The sequence below is a fragment of the Gopherus flavomarginatus genome, chromosome 1 (assembly GCF_025201925.1).
Source record: "Gopherus flavomarginatus isolate rGopFla2 chromosome 1, rGopFla2.mat.asm, whole genome shotgun sequence".
Lineage (NCBI taxonomy): Eukaryota > Metazoa > Chordata > Testudines > Testudinidae > Gopherus > Gopherus flavomarginatus.
The window spans coordinates 68609855-68633631 of NC_066617.1; the positions used below are offsets into that span (position 1 = coordinate 68609855).

Genomic DNA, 23777 nt, shown 5'->3' on the forward strand with positions numbered 1-23777 from the left:
ACAGACTAGGAGGCAGTAGATGGTCACCGCGGCCTCCCAGCCCGCGGGGACCAAGGGAGGGAGCGAAAGGAAGGATGGGGGCGGGGAGTGGTTCCCCTTTGGGGTTGCTGGGAATTTCAGGGCGTGCCCGTGTGGCTCTTAGCTTCTGAAAGTGAAAGTGGCGGCGTTTGGGGCCAGGCGGGCGAAGGGGGAGCGAAGGGTTGGAGCGGGGGGGAGGGACGCGGCTGGGGGCGGAGATTGCCCCGCCGGAGCTGTTTGTTCCTATTGCTCTGAGTGTGCAAGGGGAGGAGGGTCCTGGCCGGCCGCCTTCCCCCGGTCTCGCTGTGCTCTATGTGAGGGGCTCGGGGAGCCGATGTGCCTGGGCAGGGGCCGGGGCGGCGGCGGCGCCGCTGCTGGCGGGGGCGAAGGAGGCTAGCGGGGCTGCGGTCTGTCCGGCGGGATGCAGCGGAGCGTGGCCCGGGGGGGAGCTGATCGGAGAGGGAAGGCAGCCGCTGCCGCCGCCCGGAGAGGCCGAGGACTCGGGCGGAGCGGAGCCGAGCGGAGCAGCCGTGACATGCCTTTCCCTCTGCCGCCTCTCCAGCGGCCATGTTAGCCAGGAAAGCCTCGGCGAGCGCGGCCGCGGGAGCTGCCTACCCGGCGGGTAAGGGAAGGCCGGGCGCACAGCCCGGGAGCAGCCCGCCCCGCCAGCCGGGACACGCGGCCTTTGCTGGGCAGCCCGGGGGAAAGGGCTCAGCCCGCTGCCCTGCCGGCCCCAGCGGCGCGGGGCGGCGGAACAATGATTTGCCCTGGGCCGGGGGGAAGCCGGCGCTGGGCAGTGTTACCGCTTCGCCCAGAGACTGCCGCTCCCTCCACCCGGAGAGGCGCGGATCCCGAGCCCGCTTCGCCGCCCTCCTCCGTCCCCCGCAGGCTCGGGATCCCCGGGGCGAAGGGGGGAGGCGCTGGAAGAACGGAAGCGGCGGAAATCGGGTTGGCCGCGTGGGGGGTTTCTCGGCCAGACAGCGCGGGCGGCGCCCATCCAGGCTGCGCTGCCCCTTGGCATGTGCCCGGCGGCGGGGTCCATCGCGGCCGCGGGGCTGTGCTTGGCTGACAAGCTCCGCGCACACGCGGGGCCCGATCCTGGTCCTTCCTGCTCCCCCCGCTGTGCCACGTTTGCGGGCCGCTTCCCAGGGCTTTCTGCGTCTGCAAACCAGAGTCGCGGCGGAAGGAGTCTTCCCCTCCTTCGCCAGCCCCCGTGCTGTCCGCCAGGTCCGCCCCACCGGGCCCCTCTCCTCGCTCACCGTCCGCTCTCCCTTCCTTCCGCAGGCAGGGGAGGGGAGAGTGGCCGCCAGCTGCAGTCTTCCCCGGGCATCGGAGCCGGGGGATCCCGGACGGGAGCTGGGACCGGCCCAGCATCACCGATCGCCTTGCCGCCGCTTAGGTCCAGCAACACTGCCCACACGGTGAGAGCCGGGAATGGTGGGGGCAGGGGGCAAAGGCCTGGCTTGATCTATTTGCGGCGACCCTGTGCGGGCCACAGGACCCTCCCCGTGATGACTGGGGCTCTGCAGCGCCAGAGCACGTTCATTCTCAAAATGCAATAACTTCCCACCAGCCGCCTCCCCCTTCGTATTAATAGAAATAAATGTGCTAGGTGCAGTCAGGCTGCCAGCCAGCCTGTCTGCCAGAGAGTCGGGAATGAGGCTAGAAAGGACAGAAGCCGGTAGGATCCCTATTAATTATCCTGCCTGTGTCATCATGTCTCATTATTCCTATTACCAGCATGGTTTCAACAGGTATTCTAATGGGGCTGAGGATACTTTTTTGAGTCACTTGAAGTTTGCATGGTTGGGATAGAATCCCTGGCCTCCCTGAGTCCTGTGTGAAGGGGTAAGGCTGGGAGAGGTGAGGAGCAGGAGGGTTTATCAGGTTGTTATCTGTAAAATGAATGATGCATAAACACTGCTCATTTCATTTTAAAGGATCTGGTTATATGTTGCATTGACTGGTTTTGAAGCTGGCACCTTGCATGGATGGCCTGTACTGGTACATGTGTTCCCATGAAATGACATTGTTTTGAAAATGAGGTTAGTCACTATCATTAGAGGACACCTTTACTACAGTGGGAAATGAAAGCTGCTCTTTCCTCATTTGTCTGATTAGCTCAGGCTGATAGCTCTTTCCCAGGGTAACAATTATTACTGTATTCAGGAGCAGTAAGTGGATGAAACACTGACACTGCTGCTACAGCACAGTGTACCTAAAGAAGCATATGCTGCCTGACCTGAAGGAGATTTTTATTTTTCAGGTCATTGATATCTCACATTATCTTCCAGTCCTAGCTAATCCCGTTGGAATGGAAATTCACAAGTGTAGCACTATTTATGGATGCAAGAGGGCATATCTCTTCTTAATGTGTGACTGAGTGGATAGGCAGGTCTATATGATTATATATTAGCACTAAATATCTCATGTTTTTATTGCATAGATTTAAATGGGTGAAAATATATTATTTAAAAGGCATTGCTAGAATATTTTTCTTTGAGCTAATGGTTACTTTATTGGATGCTCACATGCTATCTTGGTAAACATATGGCAGAGCTTTAAACTGTAATGTGATTATGGGCTGATGGAAGGTGAAACTGCATTTGGATATTACTGTTGCACTGACTTTCTATTCTTTTGTGTTAAAAGCATCGGCTATGTACAATAAGGATAGTCTTTTAATGAAATAATACATTTAGGATGCACTGGAAAAGTGTGTGATCATCTACAAATTGTGTCTGCATACACAAAATCAACATTACTATATACGTAAAATACAGTATGTGTCCACAAATACAAATGCCAAATTTTGTTCTGAGTTACGCATAAGTGAATGAGTTGACGTGCTGACTGAGTGAAAAAGAATTAGAGGCAGGTTTTAAAATTTCCTTTTAAGAACAGAACATAAGACATAATAACAAAAAACTTAAGTAATGATTGTGCAGACTCATGAGTCCATTCTTGTGGAGCTCCCTGGATTTAATTGAGGCTCTGCATGGGCATATAGTGATCCACTTGCATAGTTCTACTTACAAAGTTGGGACATAGTCTTGACAGTACGGACCCCCAATCTGGTGGTGGTGATGGGAGGGCGTTGGTTTTTTTTAATGCACAAGGATGGCCAAGCACTGGGATTGTTAGCTTTCGGGTCCTTATAACTTATGATTGTTAGAATCTGTGCTTTTGGGATATATGTTCTACCACACACAACATATTTAGCCTTGAATACTGTTTTAGAAATATTGCAGGCTGTCTCTCTGAATTTTGTAGGTTGTTATTTTGTGGTTGGTTGGTAGAAGATGCTAACATAACTTTTTATAGCAAGAATCAGATGTGACATTAGAATAGGGGATTGTAACTTTAAAACCCAGTTAGATATGTCTGTTAAATGATCATTCTAGGAACTGTAGTCCCAGTGACCTCAGTTAACACTGACTAAAATCCCTTTAATTTTATGTCCCACTGCTTCCTCAAATTCGTCATGTCTAAAATAGAACTTCTCATCTTTCTATCTGAACTGTTCTCCCTCCCTCTATCCGTTTACTTAAATGGCCCCCATCACCACAGTGTCTGAGTGCCTCCCAGGTAACTAAAAATAAAAATAACAGTCTCTCCCTTTGGCCTTCCCAGACTGTAGGAGAAATAGCTTGGCTAGTTTACTGGGTTTGAGTGTGTTGTGTATATGAAGAATTTATCGAGGGAAGAAATGAGTTTTGCATTTAATTCTGAAACTGAAGAGATCCACTGTCATTCTTACCTCTTACAGGAGTAAGATAAGTAGTCGAGGTCCAACTACTGTCAAAATTCTGTCTCCCACCTTGTTGGTCAACAGTTTAATTGTTGCTGTAGTATAGCTTCATGGCGGATCAGGGTCAGAGAGGTAGAGGTGTGAAGATGAGGACAGAGGTTGTGTAATCATGGCAATTTGTGTTGCTAACCAGACAGGCTGCTGTGTATGCACCCGGTAGAGGTTTTTTTTTTTTAAAGAGTGTGTGGCTTCCTCCTAATTCTTTCCTTCTCCCTTTCCACTGATACTCCACTGTCTTTCTAGTCAGTCAGGCTCAAAAACATGGGAGAACCGCTGATTCTTCTTTGTCCTTCTCTTCTCCAAAATCTGCCTTTTCCTCTCTATTCCTTCCTTTCAAAATCCTTCCTTTCTTCCCTAAACTACTGTAACTTTTTCTCTTCAGTCTCTCATCTCTCCACTGTTGTATCCAATCAACATGCTGCAACAAAGATAATCTTCCTTACCTGCTGCCCTCATCATGTAAATCCCCACTCCTCTGTGACTCTGTTGGAATTATTATTATTCATATAGAATACTGCCACAATGCCAGTTTCACCATAAATTCCTTTATTAAATCTAACGGCTGAATAGTTCTACAGATGCGCTAAACGTGTCTGAAAAGCCTAAATTAAATGCAGTTTACAATAACATGCATTTATAACCATATGATCATAATATTCACAAAAGGGCTAACCTTAGGGGTGCTTGGACCCATGCTGGTCAGCTCCAACTTGATCAGGCTACTATTATGAACCCTTAAAGAGTTCACTCTTTTATACTCTTTATCATTGTTTCTCACTTAGCTAAAAACCAGGTTTTGGCCAGTTTGGAGTTATTGCTGGTTCAACACACACAATCCTTTTGTATTATTTACTATGCCTCATAGAAGGAAGAAAGCCCCCAATTATCTGATCAGTTACCTTTCAGGTCCAGTTTTTCCAATTAGGCCATATTCTTTCAAGGTCTTCCTATTACTGCCAACAGACTGAACCTTACATGACCTTATATATTCATTTCAAATCAGTTCAACCCCTACAGGGTCCATCTGCCAGCTTCTTATCTCTGCACTCTGCTCCCATCTACATCTATGCTTTTATTACCTGTTGCACCTACTCTTGTACACTCCACTTTGCCAGCTTCTCCTGTATTACTGCAATTCTGTCTCCTTCTCCCAGTGCCTAGGACTGGATTGACCTTCCTTCTACAATGCATCAAGCAACTTTGTTCTCCTTCTTCATGACTCTCCTCAAATTTTCCTCTTTCTAGTTAGCTTTCCATTACTGACCATCTTCCATCTGTGCCCTATTCTTTTGCCTCAACTCATAATCCTAACATTTAACTTAAATCACATTATAACAGAGGTTCCCAAACTGTGGTCCATGAAGAGCTGATTGGTCACATGCTGCTAACTGTCCTTGCTAAATCTCATTAAGACAGCTGAAAATACATTACTTTCCAACTGTTACTGTTCCATATAATCAGTTACTCTCATTGCCACAAATGCTCATGTTACGTGAATTTGAGTGGGAATGTCTATACAATCATGAATGAGAGGAGAGACATTTGTAAGACAGTCTCTTTATTAAGAGGAGATCCATGCTATGGAAATTGCATAGGCTTTAAATATCTAATACTGAGTGCAAGCTCTTCAGGGCAGACACTTTGACTTAGATTTGTGAAATACATGATAATAATCAAAATCATTTCAGTAATGCTGCTAAGTTGGTATAATATTGGCTAATAAGGAGATATTTGTAGAAGTTATGAAGCACAGAAGCACTTGAATCCATCTATCAAAAAAAAAATAAGGCATTCATACATATGCGTACTTGTGTGGCAAGCAGCTAAATGAGCAATGAAATGTGCTACACCTGATACCAATATGTCTCTGGTGTGTTATGAGCAACAAGTCTGAAAGCCAAGTGCCTTGACCTAGCCTAGAGAGAAGAGTATGTTATGTAACAGTCTTTCTAGAAGTATTTTATTGCTTGTACAAAATGTTTCCCCCCACCACCTATTTTTATAACATCAGATTAACAAGTCTTGGTTCTGCTTGATACCTCTACAATCAGAGCCTTTGTCAGCCCATCATGTTGCTTGTTTAATATGATTCACTTTATCATTTTGGGGTTCTGATGACAACATAAACTGTTGTTTGGGCTTTGGTGGAATTAATTGTAAATAATTGTAGCACAACTATTTCATTTGCATGGTTTTATAGGGTACAGCACCTGAGACCAAGTGAGATTAAAAGATGAAAAATAATTCCCTCTGTGTTGACTACACAGAGCACCACATTGCTACTAGGAAATGCAATTAGCAAGTGAAAATGCCAGGAAGTTATATGGACTACTATGGATAAGGCTTATACTTGATCCTACAGTGATGGGCAGAATAGAAAATCCTAAAATAGATTTATGTTTTGCTTGGGTATCATCCATACATGTACAACTGATTGCTGATCAGTCCCATTTGGTTTTAAATACTGGACACAATTTATACTATTAAAGTATCTACAACTAGTATAGTTGTGGTAGAACAGATTGTGGTAGAACAGTTTCCCCTGAAATCTTTTGTCCAAACCTCTTGTCTTCACACACTGGTACGTTTCTGAAACATATATTTATTTTGAGCTGAATTTTTCCGTGATGGGTCTCTATTTGAAGGGGGTATGTGGATGTTTTGTACCCCATCCTACCCATTTCCACAACATGAACAAATAAAGGTTTGCAGCAACCAATTTAGAATTATGAAATGGTAAAGAGAGAAAACATTTTTACTTCTATTTTTTTCTCTTTTGTAATTTATATTCCCAAATAACTCAAGCAGAGGAATTTTTCAACTTCAGACATGATACATGGATAAGTTTTTAGTGAACACTATGTGCCTTGATAAGTGTGAGAAGAAATGACTTATAAAAAAAGTTCTGACTTTGAAAATGTGGTTAGGAAAACATCCTATTAAGATGTATATGCTGCACAGGTATATGCAGATGTATAGCTTTGTAGTTGTTTGGTTACAGGAATTTACAAATTCATCTGCAGAAGCAAGAGTTTATAAACCTCTCAGGCTTACACTGTCAGATGAAACGATTGTGAGTGCAACAAGCAGTTCACTGCTGGACTACGAAGCGTATAGCCCCTTATAGCTCCACAGGCCCATTAAGTTGGGTTCATGGAACTTACAAGCTTCCCCAGTGAAGCTTGTAAGTTCTGCAAGTCTGAGCTTGAAAAAAATATCCAGCACTACTATGCAGAGGATTATACCTGCTAGGCCAAGGGTCGGCAACCTTTCAAAGAAGAAGAGCCATTTTTTTGTTTGTCTTTGACCAAAATATTTTGAGAGCCGCATCACATGCAGAGCTACTTGTAGAGTTAGAATTTATCAACTAATAATAATTAAACATATTAAAGCTATTACTAGTCACCAATACTTTTAATGTGACTTCTGCTGTTGGACATCTTTAGAGAATTGCTCAACGTTCGGTGAATATGCCGTGATTTTCATTTTCAAGCAGGACTTAAGACTAACATCTTGCAGTTGGCTCCTCAGTTTGTTTTTGAGGAAATTCATGTTGGAAAACACTTGTTCACAGAAGTATGTTGAACTGAAGATTGAGAGAAGCCCAAATGTGTACTTCTTCAGCTGACTGTATGTATCCAGTAGACAATTCCAAATGTTGAATATAATCTGTCTTGCCATTTAATGTCGTCCATTTCAGACCACTTGTGTTGTAGCCCCAGGGTGGATTTCTGCCTTTCCAGATTTTCAAGTTCAGGGAGAAGATCTTTCAATTTTGAATTCCATAAATCCTTGTTTTGCAAGTCCGCTAATTCAAGTTCAAATTGTGCTCAGTCGATTCCTGCAAATGCTGAAAAATTCAGTGCAGAAGTGTCAGCTTCAAGCGGTTTCAACAGAAATGATGAAGTGGCCTTTTCCCTTCTGAACTTGTGAAATTGGTCAGCAAATGCAGCCTGCATTTTGATGACTGTTTCTGCAAGGAACCTAACGTCAATGTCACAGTCGTTTGTTTGTATTGCTTCAGTGTTAGGAAATGCACTAACATGACCATCTCAATGTCCCTTATAAACTAAGACAGTTTTTGTGCAAATGGAAGAACTTCTTCCAAAACCGAATTTGCAGTATTTCCTTTTCCCTGTACTTTCCGATTCAACACGTTTAAATGAGAAGTTAAATCCACTGTGAAACTGAATTTTTGCAGCCAGTGAGGATCCGTTAGCACTGCATCTTTAAGGCCCTTTTCTTGGAGGAACACCCTAATTTCCTCAAGGTATGACGCAAACCTCATCAAGACTGCAACTCTGGAAAGCCATCTTATCTTGTTATACATGAGAAGATCAGAATATTGGCTGTTAACTTCTTGAAGAAGCTTGCAAAACTGATGATTGAGAGCACTTGCCATTATTTTGTTAACAATCTGCATGACCATTTCCATTACTTTTGAGATTTCCTCTGGAAAGGTTGTGCACCCAGCGCCTCCTGGTGGATTATGCAGTGAAATGAAATTACATCGTACTCCATACCTTTTTAAGTAAAAAACCAAAATCTTTGTGTGCCTCCTTCATGCTCGGTACTCCATCTGTAGCAATAGCAATTATTCTGTTGATGTCAATATTTTTTTGTTTCAGACATTCAGTGACAGCAGGTGCAATATCTTCACCCTGAGTTTGTCCTTTGAGTGGCAATAACATGATCAACTCTTCTTGAGGACCTTGATCATTAACGGATCTGCTGAGTAAGGCAACCTGAGTGATGTCATTCACATTGCATATGTCATCTTAGGCAATAGAAAAACCTGGTGCTAATCTAATGTCACTAACCTACTGGCTGATTACGTCTATGGCCATCTTAATAGTTCTGTCCTTTACAGTCTTCACAGATAATGGCATTTCTCTAATTTTCTTAACTATGTCATCTTTGTTTCTAAAATCACCAAAGAGGTGCTTGGATGTTTTAATGAAACATTCTTTTACATATTCTCCATCTGTGAATGGTTTCCCTCATTTTACAATTTCTTGAGCTGCCATGAAACTAGCAGTAGTGGTTCCACTTGGAGCCTTCATCCATTTAACAAACATCTTGTTTGCTCTGCTTTGTGTTGGAGCTCCTCTGCTGCTTTTTTCTTCACATCACCAGCTGGATAAGTTTCAGCAAATGTCCAATGTTTCTTTTCAAAGTGTCTTTGAGGGTTTTATTTATTATTGTTGGATAGTTTTTTGTTGAAAATGGGACACAACAGGAATTGAGCTGAACTTGCTATAAAATTGTAAGATTCAATCATTTTGAAATTCTCAAGAAGCGGCTGGGTGAAACTGAATGACTGGTCAGCAGCAGCAGTAGTACTGTCTAGAATCCAGTGAGAAGCAGAAAAAAAACTGAGCAGTTTGTTAGTTTCATTCATCTGCTTAGAAAACCTATGTGCAGCAGAAGAAACACTGAAACTGTCTAAAGGCTCAGGAAGGCAGAACTGTATTGTTTAAGATTTGGAAAGCTTATCTGAAAGCTTCATTAGGAAACAATTCCTACTCACTACTGGTGGTGAGTGGATAAATGGATTTGTTTTTTAACTCCTGGTACAAGACAAATAACTACAGTTCAAGAATGTACATCCTGTAGTGAAACCTACAGTACTTCTAAAATGCATAAGCCAAATAGTCCTTAAAACCAGGAGAATCAACTTAAAAAACTAAAATGAATTCAAGTTTTAGATTGTGGCATTGAGCAGTTAAAGAAATTCTGAGAGAGATGTTTTCTTCCTCAACACCATCTCAGGTCTCATTGCTTATAAGTAGTATTTTCTACTCCTGTCTTAAGTGTGCTCTAGTTTTGTTGTTAATGTGTATCATAAAATATGGTTGAATTAATGTTGCAAAAGAAATCTTTACTTCTCCGATTTCTTGGCTTTAGTGTTTTCAACCTGCACTTTGCGCTAATGCCACATTTTTATGTGATTCTTATTTACATGGTCTTTTAATTCTACGTATGCTGAAGCCTTCCCCACAGCCCTCTCCCAAACCCAAGAAACCTTCTAAGTAATTTGGTGCTTGGGAAATATGCCTTCCTGATAGCTCTGGACAGAAGTCCTCTCTTTACCCACCAGAGGAGTATAGCATGCTCAGGAACAGAGTAACATTCCAGACCCTGCCACACCAATATTCTTCAAACTTGACCTGGAGGAATTGTCTGGAGAGGTCACAGGACAGTTAAGTCTTCTTGGTGGTTTAATTAATGGTGTTTCTGAGAATTTAGGCAAGGGAAGCAGTTAGTTCAATATTCTGTATCTCTCCACTGTGCTTGAATGATACAAGCTTCTTTGCTCTGAATGCCAGTGTGTTGTAAAACTTCATTTAAGATCAGTCAGATTTGATGGCCTAGACCCAAATGGCTTTGCAAATAAACATATGCAGTCAAGTTACAATCTTGAAATAAAATAGACCTGTTATTAGATCTGAGTCACAATGTATGTAGAAAAATAATAAACTCAGCAGAAAGAATCCCCAGGAACTCTAGCGGCTTTCCATATTATGAAAACTTAAGATGTGCAAACTGAAAGAATATCATCAAAACATAAAACTTGCATCCAGGTTGTCTGCTCTTTGGGAAATGAATGATTTTACGAAGAAATGTCTGTCATATTAGAGTAAAACCCTTAATAAAATAATGTAATATGCTAACAGTGCACTACATGGGGGATTTTCTCCTGGGGAAGCCCTTTCCTCTGCAGTTAAAACATTGCCTGAAATCAGAGTGTACTCTAGTCATTTCTGAATTTCATTTTAACTGTAGTGCACTTTTGGTTGGTGATTTGGCATAAATTTTCAGGCCAATAAGTTAGGTGGTGAGATGGCAGGAGAATTCTTCACACATTTGTGTAAGACCAAGCTGAAAGAATGATGAGTTATTTCTATTACAGTAAAATTTAGAGGCCTCAACCAAGAGTGGTGTTGCATTTTGTCCATTGGTGCACCACGTGTTAAGAGACAGTCATGCTCTAAGTAGCTTACACTCTAAATAGACAAGCAGTCAAAGAGTGGAAGAAAGGAAGTATTTCCTTCCTATTTTACGGTTATGGAATTGAGGCTTCAAATGACTAAAGGAAATCTGTGGTAGAACTGAGAGATCTCCAAAGTCCCAGTCCAGTGCGTTAACTGCAAAACCATCTTTCCTCTCTGTTCTACTTTTTAGTGTCTGTTACTGGTAAAAACTGAAAGTTTGTTATTGACAAGATTTTATCAAGACATTCACCCAGTAATCTTTGTCCAGTACATTAATGGAAAACTAACCAAAGACAATGCCTTTATTTTGTTTATGTCCCACGTGAGTAATAGCACAGTGGTAGTCTGGCATTCTGGCTTGACTATTTTTGAAATGAATCAATGAGTGTCATTCACAGCCCATGTCTTGATATTGGAGTTGTGAAATTGACTTCAAAGATTTATGTGGTTGTGTTGATGATTTAGAACCCGTATTTGTAAATGAATCTTAAACACTTAGGGTTGCATAGCATTAGCTTCACTATTTTATCCTTGCAAGTTTTTCCAAGAAATTAATATAGAAAAATCAGACCCCACATATAATAACTGTTATATCCAAGGTCATTACAGGCAGGAATAAAGAAGATGCATTTCAGTTCTTAAGGCCTCTTTGTCAGAAGTACTGAGCGTCCACAACTTCACTTGAAGTCACTGAGAATTGTGGGCTCTGAGACCACATAAAAATCAGGTCCTTAGAACCAAGCTCTTCCCACAAGTAACTCCATTGACTGCATTTTTGTTACTGTAATTTAAATTAATTAGTTACATTAAAACTTAGTTTTGTTACCCTTTTACTCTAAGACTCAAATTTATTCTTCCACTGATTTCAGTTGAGTTACACTAAGGATGAATTTGAGTTGTAAAGTTACAGAAAGTTATTTTTTATTTTAATCATTTTACTTTACAGCTTGAAATTAATATATTTACAGATTGTTTAATGCCCTTTTTATGAGAGAGAATATCCTCCACATAGAGCAAATGAGAAATTACAAAGATATCAGTGTTAGGAACAAGGGTTTGCTTATATATTTCTTGTTTCTCATTACAAATATCTGTTATGCAAATAGTTGCTTTTCACAACTCTGATCACATATTTTATTGTTTGAAAATGCTTGAGATTCATGCTTAGTCCATCATACAAACTGTAAAAAAACCCAAAACGTAATTTCTAAAACCAGTCCTAATTTTTTTAATCACAGAGGGCGGAAAATAGATTTTGATTGTACGCTCTTTGAGGCATGGATTTTTTTTTTTTTATGGTTTAATGTTTGTACAGTGTTCGGCACTCAATCCTGATAAGTGCCATAGTAATACAAATACAGTACTCAGTTTGGCAAAGTGCTTAAGCATGTGCTTTAAGTCCTGTTGATGTAAGTGCATTGCTGAATTGTGGCTATAGACTCTGTAAATGTTAAACTCAGTCTCTTGCACTTTCATAACGTCCAGATTTTTTTTTCTTTTGAAATGTCAAAACTCATTCCCTTCAGTTTAAAACTGTATGTGACAGCTTTTGTCCCACACCAAATTTTGGAAGGAGTTAAAATCCTGATTTTTAACAATTTGTAGAGGTGAGGGAACTAAAGGTGCCTTATCAATAGAAGTTCCTGCAGATGATGGGAATCTTAAGCACAACTGAAACTGCTACTTTGTATTCTCTAGAGTCAAGTTTAATTTCCCTCCAGCATATTTTTTGATATTATTGAGCTGTTGCCTTACAGATTCTCTGGAAAAATTATTAGCCCATGATAGTGCCTTATTGCAAACCTCTTATTTAAATGGTCATGACAGTGAGGAAAGTTTAGAATAGGGGTCGGCAACCTTTCAGAAGTGGTGGGCTGAGTCTTCATTTATTCACTCTAAGGTTTCACGGTCCAGTAATACATTTTAACGTTTTTAGAAAGTCTCTTTCTATTAGTCCATAATATATAATTAAACTATTGTTGTATGTAAAGTAAATAAGGTTTTTTAAATGTTTAAGAAGCTTCATTTAAAATTAAAATGCAGGACCTGGGCAGTGTGAGTGCCACTGAAAATCAGCTGACGTGCCGCCTTCGGCACGTGTGCCATAGGTTGCCTACACCTGGTGTAGAAGATTCTAAGAGATTCTAAGATCTTTAAAATGGGACCAGTAATGAAAGATATCATGGGATCCTAGCCATATGTTTAATGTAGCTGTAAGCAGCTTTAGAAAAATGGTTAATTGAAGTAAGTTGGGCCTGATGGGGGATAGAAGATGGAATTTTGAAACATTAAAAAAAGTGTAGAACTGAATGTTCTAACTGGAAAAATATTGTTTTGAATTTTAGGTTGGAGGCAATAAGCACACAATGAATGAGCACCTACACGTTGGTAGCCACGGACAGATTCAGGTTCAACAGCTATTTGAAGATAATAGCAACAAGAGGACAGTTCTAACAACACAACCAAATGGACTTGCAGCAGTAAGCAAATCTGGATTGTCAGTGGTGCCAGACAGACAGATAGACAGTGCTCATAGACGACAGGGGAGCTCCAGTTCTTTAAAATCGACAGATGGAACAGGGAAGGTGAAAGCCTCCTTTATGACACCGGAACAAGCAATGAAGCAATACATGCAAAAACTAACAACCTTTGAGCATCATGAAATTTTCAGTTACCCTGAAATATACTTTTTGGGTCCAAATGCAAAGAAGCGGCCAGGTGTGATTGGAGGTCCAAACAATTCCGGTTATGATGATGACCAGGGGTCTTACGTGCAAGTACCTCATGATCATATTGCATACAGGTATGAAGTCCTGAAAGTAATAGGGAAAGGAAGTTTTGGGCAAGTTGTGAAGGCTTATGATCACAAGACCCATCAAAATGTGGCGTTAAAAATGGTGAGAAATGAAAAACGTTTCCACCGCCAAGCTGCAGAAGAAATTAGAATTCTGGAGCACCTAAGGAAGCAGGATAAGGATAACAACATGAATGTTATTCACATGCTGGAAAACTTTACATTCCGCAGCCATATCTGCATGACATTTGAGTTGCTGAGCATGAACCTTTACGAGCTAATAAAGAAAAACAAATTTCAGGGCTTCAGCCTGCCATTAGTCCGTAAGTTTGCCCACTCTATTTTACAGTGCTTAGATGCTTTGCACAAAAATAGAATCATTCACTGTGACCTTAAACCAGAGAACATTCTGTTGAAGCAACAGGGTAGAAGTGGTATTAAAGTTATTGATTTTGGCTCTAGTTGTTATGAGCATCAGCGTGTCTATACTTACATTCAGTCACGTTTCTACCGTGCTCCGGAAGTGATCCTGGGTGCTCGTTATGGGATGCCTATCGATATGTGGAGCTTGGGCTGCATTCTAGCAGAGCTTTTAACAGGTTACCCGCTCTTACCTGGAGAAGATGAAGGGGACCAACTGGCTTGTATGATAGAGCTACTGGGCATGCCCTCCCAAAAACTACTGGATTCATCCAAACGAGCCAAAAATTTTGTGAGCTCTAAAGGTTATCCCCGTTATTGTACCATTACCACGTTGTCTGATGGTTCTATAATACTCAATGGTGGCCGCTCCCGAAGGGGAAAATTGCGTGGCCCACCGGAGAGCCGAGAGTGGGGAAACGCATTAAAGGGATGTGATGATCCCCTCTTCCTTGACTTCTTAAAACAGTGTTTAGAATGGGATCCTGCTATACGCATGACACCCAGCCAGGCTTTACGGCATCCCTGGCTTAGGAGACGTTTGCCAAAACCTCCAACTGGAGAGAAGACATCGGCAAAACGAATAACAGAAAGCACTGGTGCTATAACGTCAATTTCCAAGTTACCTCCAACATCAAGCTCGGCTTCAAAACTTAGGACTAATTTGGCACAGATGACAGATGCCAATGGGAATATTCAGCAGAGAACAGTGTTGCCAAAACTCGTTAGCTGAGTTTGAATAACCCAATGCTGGTCATATGAGAAACTCTACATTGCTGAGCCTTGGTTGTAAGAAGAAGTAGCTCAGATTTTTATTTCCTCAATAACTTTATTCATTTTTATCTTTTCAGCACTCATTTTAAATGTAAGAAATGTTGATTTTGTTTTTATAAAAATATGGGGACAATGCTTTAAGTTTTTATACTTATTTTTAAAAGTGTTTGTTTTCTAAAGTACAATTAGCCTTACTGTAATTAGTGTGGTACAGTAATAAACACCAGTGGCAGGCCACTGGTTACAACACAACTGTCATGCATTATAGCTTAGTGTCAAAGGTGTTAACCATTTTTTTCCACATGGTCCATATTAGTTTTCCCTTGGGCAGAGGTGAACGTGGGCCGCTACGGGCCGGTCCAGTGTACTAGTAAGAAGTGGCCACCAGTACTGACCCGTACACAGCTGACATTAAAGCGCTTTAATGTAATTGCCCATTTTGCCCCCCCCCCCAGGGCTGCCAATGGGGGAGCAAAAGGGGCAGCTGCCCCAGGGCCTGGTGATTTAAAAGGGCCAGGGGCTTCTGGCTTCCGCTACTGCAGTGGCAGCCGGAGCTCTGGGCCCTTTAAATTGCCACTGGAGCCCCAGGTGTGCAGCCCAGGCAGCGTGGAAGGGCTGGCTGCAGGAGGCTGATTCCCCTGACCCCTCCCCTTCCAGGGGCCCAGTCCCAGGTCCCTGTGCCAGTAAATCTTTTATCTTACTTTAACTCCTGCCCTTGTGTTAGATTTGCAATACTCTTCCTTCTCTGAATTCATTTACAGATATAGATCCTGATCCTACAAACGCTTATCCAAGTGCTTAATTTGATGCTAGTGGGGCTAGTCACATGAGTACAGTCAAGCACCTGTGGAAGTGTTTGCAGAATTGGGGCCATAGCATGTTTTCATTTTCCATAAAGTAGCTTTGAAAAAATGATATTTTGTAACAATGATATAGCTACATCCTATAGATTTTTTAAAAGAAAAAACAACATTAATGATTAAAACAAATGTTCAAATGTAAGCCAAAAAGACCACCCTGTGTCCAGCACTACAATTCCCCTATTGGCATTCATACTATGTATAAAAGAGAGAGATGAGCAGACAGTAGGAGAATAAATGAAGGTGGAAATTTGTGTGTTCCTCTAAAACTTAACATGACAGATGAGCTACTTTCTATAGATGAAGTTATATAAAGCAAAATGTTTTGCACATAATTTGATGTGTATGACCTATATTCATGTTTGATTTCCTTTTTTTCTCCTGTTTTCTTCTCTCTTTGCTTAAGTGCAGCCAGGCCTCCCTACATCACACATTCAGAGCTGTTTGCTCCGTCATTTTCATACTGTATCTTCCAGACTGTTAATGCAACACAAATTTCACAGATTTTTTTTTCCAGATAATCTTTTGGATGGATTATGAATTCTTTGGCACATTTTAACTTCAGAGCAAATCAGTGTACAATGGTAAATGTTGTTTTGCTCCTTCGAGATAACTATTCATTTTTAGAAAACAAGACACCAGACAAGAAAACCACTAACCTGAAGATTGTTAATTCTGAGCATCTGCAAGTGTTAATTGTTTCCTCAGTGGAATGATTGGAAGACATAAACTTAATCAGTGAAATAAACTGATGCACTATATCGCTAAGGGAAAAAACATTAAGGAAATGATAAGTGGTTTGAATTAATCTTTAGCATGGTAGCTGAAGAGAACTTTGAAGGAACGGTAGAGATTTAAGTAGATTTATGTTTGTTTGTTTGTTTTTTAAACTGCACTCAGAGAAGGAAGATGGTCTTTTTCAATGAGTGATCGCTAGACTTAGGATGAGAATGGTCACACATGTAATATGTTTTCACTAGTAACAGTTTGTAAAATCACTATTATGTAACAAACAATGGCCGTGATCTACCTTGGATGTATAAAGTACATGAAAAGGAAATTTGGAAGAAAGTGGAACATAATCTAGCAGGATTTGCAGATGTCAGAACGAGAAGTTTGGGTTGCATAAAACTTCAATAACTTTATTATAAACAATGTTTATATGCACTGATTGCATTTAATTACTTGTAAAGTTATTAAAAATACTTAAAGCATGGTCCCCAGAGAGGCCAAGAAAGTTTCCGGTTAAGTTCTCATTCATATTCATTCAGATTTTTCATTTAAAAAGAAAGCAAGATAAGTTTTATTTAACTTAAGATTCTGGGGGCGGGGTATGGAAAAGAAATGACACTATTCTCAGGAAACATATAATACAACTATTTGCCAAAAAGTCAGTATACAAAGAAATCCTGCAAATTAATTTCTGATAAAGAATGGTGTTTATTGATGATTGATAACTTTAAACATTCGATCACTGATAAACTAACTTTTATTAGTATATTTTTAAAATTATATTTCCTGCCTCTAGTCAAATTTTAAATTATTTAGAAAGTGTTAAATGTAAACAATTTTATACAATATGTGGAAGTGCAATATATAAACATGTATGGAATCATTCAAAAATGAAATATAATACAAATAGGTTAACAGTGGCTTCTGGAATCTAAATATCTGGTGATTGACAATTGGTAATTTCTAGGTCTGGAAAAACATTTATTTACATGTAAAATAAACTAGTTAAGCTCCTACCTCCCAGCTGTTTAGGAAATCAGCAAGGGATAAAACAGGAATTTCATTATGTTAGAAAAAATTATTTCCCCCCATATATTTGTTAAATTAAACTTTGGAACCTGTACTTGCCTTTAATGTAAATTTAAGGTGAAAATATACATAATGTTCATGGGTCATTAGTAGGCTAAAACCACTACATTTTATTTTTCATGTAAGTGGTTTTTTAAATGCCAATAATGCATTTGTGATTGACTTTATTCATAAATGCTACCGGAAACTTTTAAGCCAAAATATAGTGTGCAGAGCTATTTTTAACCCAATTACAGTAAACTTCCTCTACATTTAAAAGAGCAGCTATATTATGGATTTTAGTGATATAGCTCTTGTTATTGTAGTTTATTTATAAATGTAACAAGGAGGAGGGGGAAGAAACTGATATTGCCTCTTGCTTTGATGTGATTTAATGATAAGGGCTCTGATAATTAGGCTGATAGAAGTGGCTTGGAAACAGTGCTTAGTCTCACATGTTACCATTGTCTTGAGATGTCTGAGCTATTTTCAGATTTAGTAATAGCACAGTGTTGTCTTGTCTTTGGTTGCAGTCTCTTTTGGCTCAGTTTCATGCACCACTGGAGTGTTCATTACCACTTAAGTGTATTGGAACAACAGAGTGATGCAAGATGTGTAGAATAACAACACAGGATAAATAGTGCTATTGGTGTTAACAATGTGCCTTTTGTTATAAATGCCATGTTGTAGGGCATCCATCTTGGCCTCTTTAACCCTTTGAACACTAGAGAATAAGGATGAAATCTATTTTTAAATGCTCTATCTATCTTAAAACATCCTATTCGTTTTCAAGGCCTTAATAGAAAACATAAGGCAATCACACTATGTTGGATAAAACATTCTGTTATTGTAGTAACTTCTACGTTGCTTAAAAGGGGTTAAAGATGGCACTTCATGGTTAGTTGTATCTTAACATCAGACTGATTTTTTTAATATGTTTTTGTTATGGTAACAGTAGCAGAAATCAACTGTATTTGTAAAAATTTACCTCAAACTGTTTAATTTTATAGTGTGATTTAATCCCAGGGCATTTGGTATGAACCAAAGTGCATTCCTTTTATATGTGCCTGGCTCTAATAAAGATGGCCAGGGATTTTTACAATTTGGGTGCAAGGCACTTAAGCCACTTTTAACTTGGTGGGTGGTTTGGAGCCATAAAGGACTCCATAAGAATGTTAAAACACTTTAGACATAAGTAGCATTGGGCTATATTTGAATCTTTAGGAACATGTGTGCATTATTTGATATTCTCCATTTTTGTAACACTTTTTTTTCCCCATCAAGAATATTTCTGGCAAGTAAGAGACTTTGGTTTTTTTTTTTTAATTCTTGCTGTCAGTAAAGATTTTAATATTGCCCAACTGGATGCTGCGGTAGCATTTAAATAAAAAAAAGCATTTGTGAATTATTGTTTGTAGGGGCTTGTACATCTCTGCTACAAATTGTAATTACTCGGCTCAACTGCTACAATTACGTCTAAGCAGTAGCTTGGGTTTGTATTGAGCAACGACTTAGACACGTGACTGTAATATGCTGCAATGGTGTGTAATGAAAACGTGAAAAATGATTGAATGTGGACTGTGTATGTATGTTTGTATAATTTTCTGTGAGATGCTGCTGTCGCCACTTAACATTAAATATGTTGTAGTGGATTTTAATCCTAGTGGCCAGTTTTATGATACTGTATGTATTGTACAGCTGATGACAGGAGTAAGACTGTTTTAGTGCATATTTGTTACAGTTTATTGTTGTGGCCAGAGATCATTTCAGAATAAAACTTTTATGTCCTACTTTTTCTTTTTCTACTGTAGTTTGCATTTTGTCTGACCGTGAGGGGCCCTTGGAATGCTGGCATTTCCTAGACAAATAAAGGCCTCTTCCTGTGTCCATTGAAGTCAATGGCAAAGTGCCCTTTGTCTTCAGCAGTGCAGTATGAGGCCTAAGGCCAGGATCCTCAAAGGCATTTAGGTGCCTAACTCTCATTGATTGAGTTAGGCACCTTAATACCTTTGAGGATCTGGGCCTAAATGCTTAGTGGGACCTATATACAGTTTCTTCACATTAATGGAGCCTGATTTTTGTTGGTTTTTTCACAGCCCTTAAATATTGTTCAAAGGCAGCTTTTGGCTTCAAATTTCTAATGTTCATCTTGGGAGCTGGAGTATAATTCTTAAAATGATTTTTAAAGTCAAGTTGTTGCTATGCTCCAAAGAAAATATGCCTTTGATGAAAGTTTTGCCTGTATAAAGACGGCAGGACTTGGTCTTGAGTTGCTTTTAAAAACTATTTTAAATTATTTTAATGTCTTCTGTGATTGTCATAAATCTTTTATGAAAACAAATCTGTTTTTTCTTTTTTTCAAAACTTCCAGTAAAAAATAAACGTCAGACTCAGTTATGGGATTGGTCAACATGACAATGAACAGATATTGAAGACTCTGCATGAGTGTATTTGTGAGCCTTTGCAGAGAGACTGATGTATTCCTCAGTGCTAAATGTGTGTTTTGGGCCAAATTCTGCTCTTAGTTAAATTGGTGTGAATCCAGAATAACTTTATTCTTCAATGCCAGATTATATGGGTCCCCAGTTACAGTTAATGGGCCAAATTCTCTTCTCAGTTATACCTGTGTATATCCAGGGCAACTTCATTGAAGAAGGACACTGATATAACTGAGAATAAACTCACATTGAGGGCCTGTGGAATTGGATGGCACTTTTAGTACCCTTTTCTCACTGTGGCTGGGGAATTTCTGCAACATATTAAAGTAATTTCTGCAATAGGACAGTGAATGCATAGAAATTAAATACCAATTAAATTAAGTGTATATTCCCAAATTCACATAACTAATTCCAATACAATTTTATACTATAAGAGTAAAAATTAATTTTTGTAACTAACAGGTAGAAGTTCACCGTTTGGTCCATCTCCATGCTCTTTTGGAGTCAGGACAGATGCTGTATTTCATTTTAAAGGATTCCCTTTTCCTCCTAAATGTGTTGCCTTTCCTTTATTCTTCCTTCCCCCAGCCCTGTATCCTTCTATGTAGGATCCTCTCTGTATCTGCTACTTCTGCTTATTCATGTAATATGTTACCATGTATTAAACAGCATTTTCAATGCAAGCAGTAAAGTCGCAAGAACAGGAGGGGCAAATGTCATATCGCTGTATACATGTGCATGGTGCTTCAGCAGCTGAGTTACTCTTACGTGTTTCCTGTGGCTGCTTCTATCTTTGCAATACTTTCCATGGCCAGGTAACTGTGGTGTACTATCGGTACTGATTATAATTATCTAGGTTTCCTATACATTGATCCAAATAAAGAATATAAGAAGCATAAATATTCATGATGTTACAGGACAGCATTCCTCAATACATGCTTCTGCTGCTTTCCTTTTAAATTCCATTTTGGCTCTAAGTTTTAAGACCCTTTTTCAATATTCGGAATCAGCTTAAAGTTATCCCTTATCCTATTTCGAAACATGACAAGAAAGGCTAATGGTCTGGTCAAACAGGTCAGGGAGGGCTGTCTGTGCAGAGGGCGAGCTGTGTGGAAAGGCACAAAGACATTGGTAGGAAAAAAACAGACAGTTGTGTTTGAGGTCAGTGTTTCCTATTGAAATGAATGTGGTATAACAAATTCCACTTTATGGCTTCATTGCAGGATCAGGTAAGACTAGTACATGGGGCTGAGATAGGATCAACGTTAAATAAGGATAAGTATTTGAAAACGATTTCTGACTAAACTATTTCAGTATAAAAGTGTCTTTAATATTAGCATTACTGCTCTGCTTTTGAGGCTTGATATTTTAAATCCTACGCTAATAAAGGATAATTGTAAAGTGCGATTTTTTATGCTAAACTTCATAACATTGTTATAACTTTCCTGTAAAAATATAATTGCTATTCATGAGAGAGACAAGGTGGGTGAGGTAAGATATTTATTGTACCAACTTCTGTAATGATACTGTTAGCACAATCTTCTGCTTAATATTTTAAAGTTATGGGAGGAAGAGTATAATTCCTTTAGTTTCAAGTACTGTGTAATCAAGGTCTCATAGGGACATCATATGGTAGAGAGGAATGAAAATCTTGAGATTCATCATAGGACTTATTCAGAGGATCTGGATTTTGTTCCTGGTTCTATCAAAGTCTTCTTCCGTAACTCTTGGAAACTCAAATTCCTTGTGTCATTTTCCCTCTTTACATGGGGGATGGGTTGTTTTTAAGAAATACTTTCAGATTTCCTACGGACAGTGTGAGGCTTGAGTCTTCACTGAATTTAAAGCACTCTGAGATCTGGAATGGAAGGCACTGTAAAAATAATATTTTTTTATGTTTTGCTCTGACTACAAACAAAAGATGATCCTTATGAGTGGCTATATCTAAGTTATTACTAACATCTGCTATCTAAACGCCTCCAAGTTTTGGAGAAACTCAGATCTAATCTCTGGGCCATATCTTTCACTGTTCAGATCCGTGCAGGAGGTGCCCAAGAACCGGTTTATGAGATGGCATGTATTTATAACTTTGAGGGAAAAGGTGAAGGCCACTGAAATGAGGGAAGGCAAAAATCACCTCAGCTGCTGGAGGTTCAGGATACACTGTGATGGTAAAAAGTGCCTTTGATAAACTGTTGGGTCTCACAGTCAGTACAAAGAACTGACTGTCAGGAACTACAGTCAGCTTTGACACTAGCTTCCTCGTAATCTTAGGCAGGTCCCTTAACTACTCTGCCTTAGCTTTCCTCTCTGTAACCTAGGCATAATAATACCCACTGTATTAGGTATGAGGTGCATGGAAGTGCAATATGGATTGATTGTAAGATGATCTCAAGATGCAATGTAAGTGGTGAGTATGAGGTTTTTTTGTTAATAAGGTTGGCCTAAAGAAAACTAATGATTCCCCTGCTGAGATTTTTTTAAAAGTAAGTCCCCTTTTCCTACAAAGTATTGTGCGTGTGTGAACCTCTTAGTCCATGCAGTGCTCCATTGACATCAAGAGGGCTCAGTGTAAGCACAGGAGTCAGCCCTTGTGCAATGCATTGTAGGATTGGGGCCCAAAGGTCCATGTGTGAAGCATTAACCCCTAAACATTTTGCTGCAGACTGGTAGAGGTATCCACGCCACAAACAGAGCATAGCAGTTAACAAGCCTTATTCTAAAAGCTATGGGCCAAAGTCTGTCCTTAGGTATGCTAATGAAGATCTGGAAAATCTCTATTGATTGATACTGTTGACCATAAGATGTCATAGTGTCCTGAGGTCTATTTAACAAATAGTTTGAATAAGAAGACAAAAGTAACAAGAAAATGTTTTTCCAAGCTAATATGTCCAAAAATGGCAAGTAAACCACACAAATTGAAATGCCACTTTTTAAAAATAAAAATATGTGGGGTTCCTCTTTAAGTCTTGATCCTGCAAACTCTCGTGCATGTACTTAGCTTTTCTCATGTGAGTCGTCACATTGGCTCTAATGTTGTATTCCTTCTAGTTCTCCAATCATCCAGAGTGTCTTCCCAGGTGGGATGTGTTTGTGTGTGTGTGTGGGTGGGGGGGAATCAGGTAGACACAATATGAACACTAAAAGCAAGCAGAATGTATTATTATTGTTGTTTAAAAAAATACAGGTTTTCTTTATAACACTTAAAGAAGGAAAAATGAGCACAACTTCATTTTCCTCCTCTCCCTTTGCAGGACACCTTGATGTTTCAGAATAAGTACAGTATCATTACATTTATGTTGCATGCCAAAGAAAACTACACCGGTTGGAACAGACATTAGCTTGGCTTCCCAAGTACTAAGGAGAGTGTGCCTAGCTACTAGAAGGGCAAAATTATGAGGCCAAAGTATTCACAACAGTAGTCACTAGTAATATTTTCTCAATGTTAATTTTATTAATCAGCTGGGGAAAAGATTGTGTCTATAATAGCTTCTTCCACTTGGCAACTAATGACTCCTTAATGGTTAAAGCCTGAGTCCATGAATACAAAAGAAACAATAACCTAAGCCAGTGCTGAGCTTTTAAAGCCCAGGTTCAAAATCAAAATGGCTTTAAGAGCTAACTTTGTGTCATAGCATCATGATAAAATGGGTCATCTTCAATACAGAAAATAAGATCATTTAATTTTTTGTAAACAATCCATACAGTCTCCAAAACTTTAGATATAATTATATAAATCAATTTACACAGCTTTGTCCAGCATAGAACCTGTTGGTACCAACAGGAACAGAATTGGCTCAACTGTAAAAGGTAGGGGTGTGTGCTGGGGCTTCCTATCAGTGCAGGGGTCCACCTACACAGATCAGC

General features: G+C 39.8%; 1 protein-coding gene across 4 annotated transcripts; it reads left to right on the top strand.

Moving 5' to 3' along the window:
- Positions 1 to 267: 267 nt before the first annotated feature.
- DYRK2 (dual specificity tyrosine phosphorylation regulated kinase 2) lies at positions 268 to 19267 on the top strand. 4 transcript variants are annotated; one of them, XM_050923698.1, is made up of 3 exons: positions 268 to 332; positions 1303 to 1439; positions 13170 to 19267. In XM_050923698.1, the coding sequence occupies exon 3, from the start codon at positions 13191 to 13193 to the stop codon at positions 14769 to 14771; it is 1581 nt and encodes a 526-aa protein (XP_050779655.1). In that variant the 5' UTR covers positions 268 to 332; positions 1303 to 1439; positions 13170 to 13190; the 3' UTR covers positions 14772 to 19267. The 4 variants fall into 4 exon arrangements, with proteins under 4 accessions (XP_050779655.1, XP_050779631.1, XP_050779634.1 ...); XM_050923674.1 differs by lacking the exon at positions 268 to 332 and adding an exon at positions 464 to 640; XM_050923677.1 differs by lacking the exon at positions 268 to 332 and having other exon boundaries at positions 815 to 1439.
- The last annotated feature ends 4510 nt before the right edge of the window (positions 19268 to 23777 follow it).

Coding starts and splice junctions, on each gene's coding strand:
- DYRK2 (XM_050923677.1), top strand. CDS start 1,038: ATGTGCCCGGCGGCGGGGTCCATCGCGGCCGCGGGGCTGTGCTTGGCT. Junction 1,440..13,169: donor CCAGCAACACTGCCCACACG/GTGAGAGCCGGG, acceptor TTTGAATTTTAG/GTTGGAGGCAATAAGCACAC.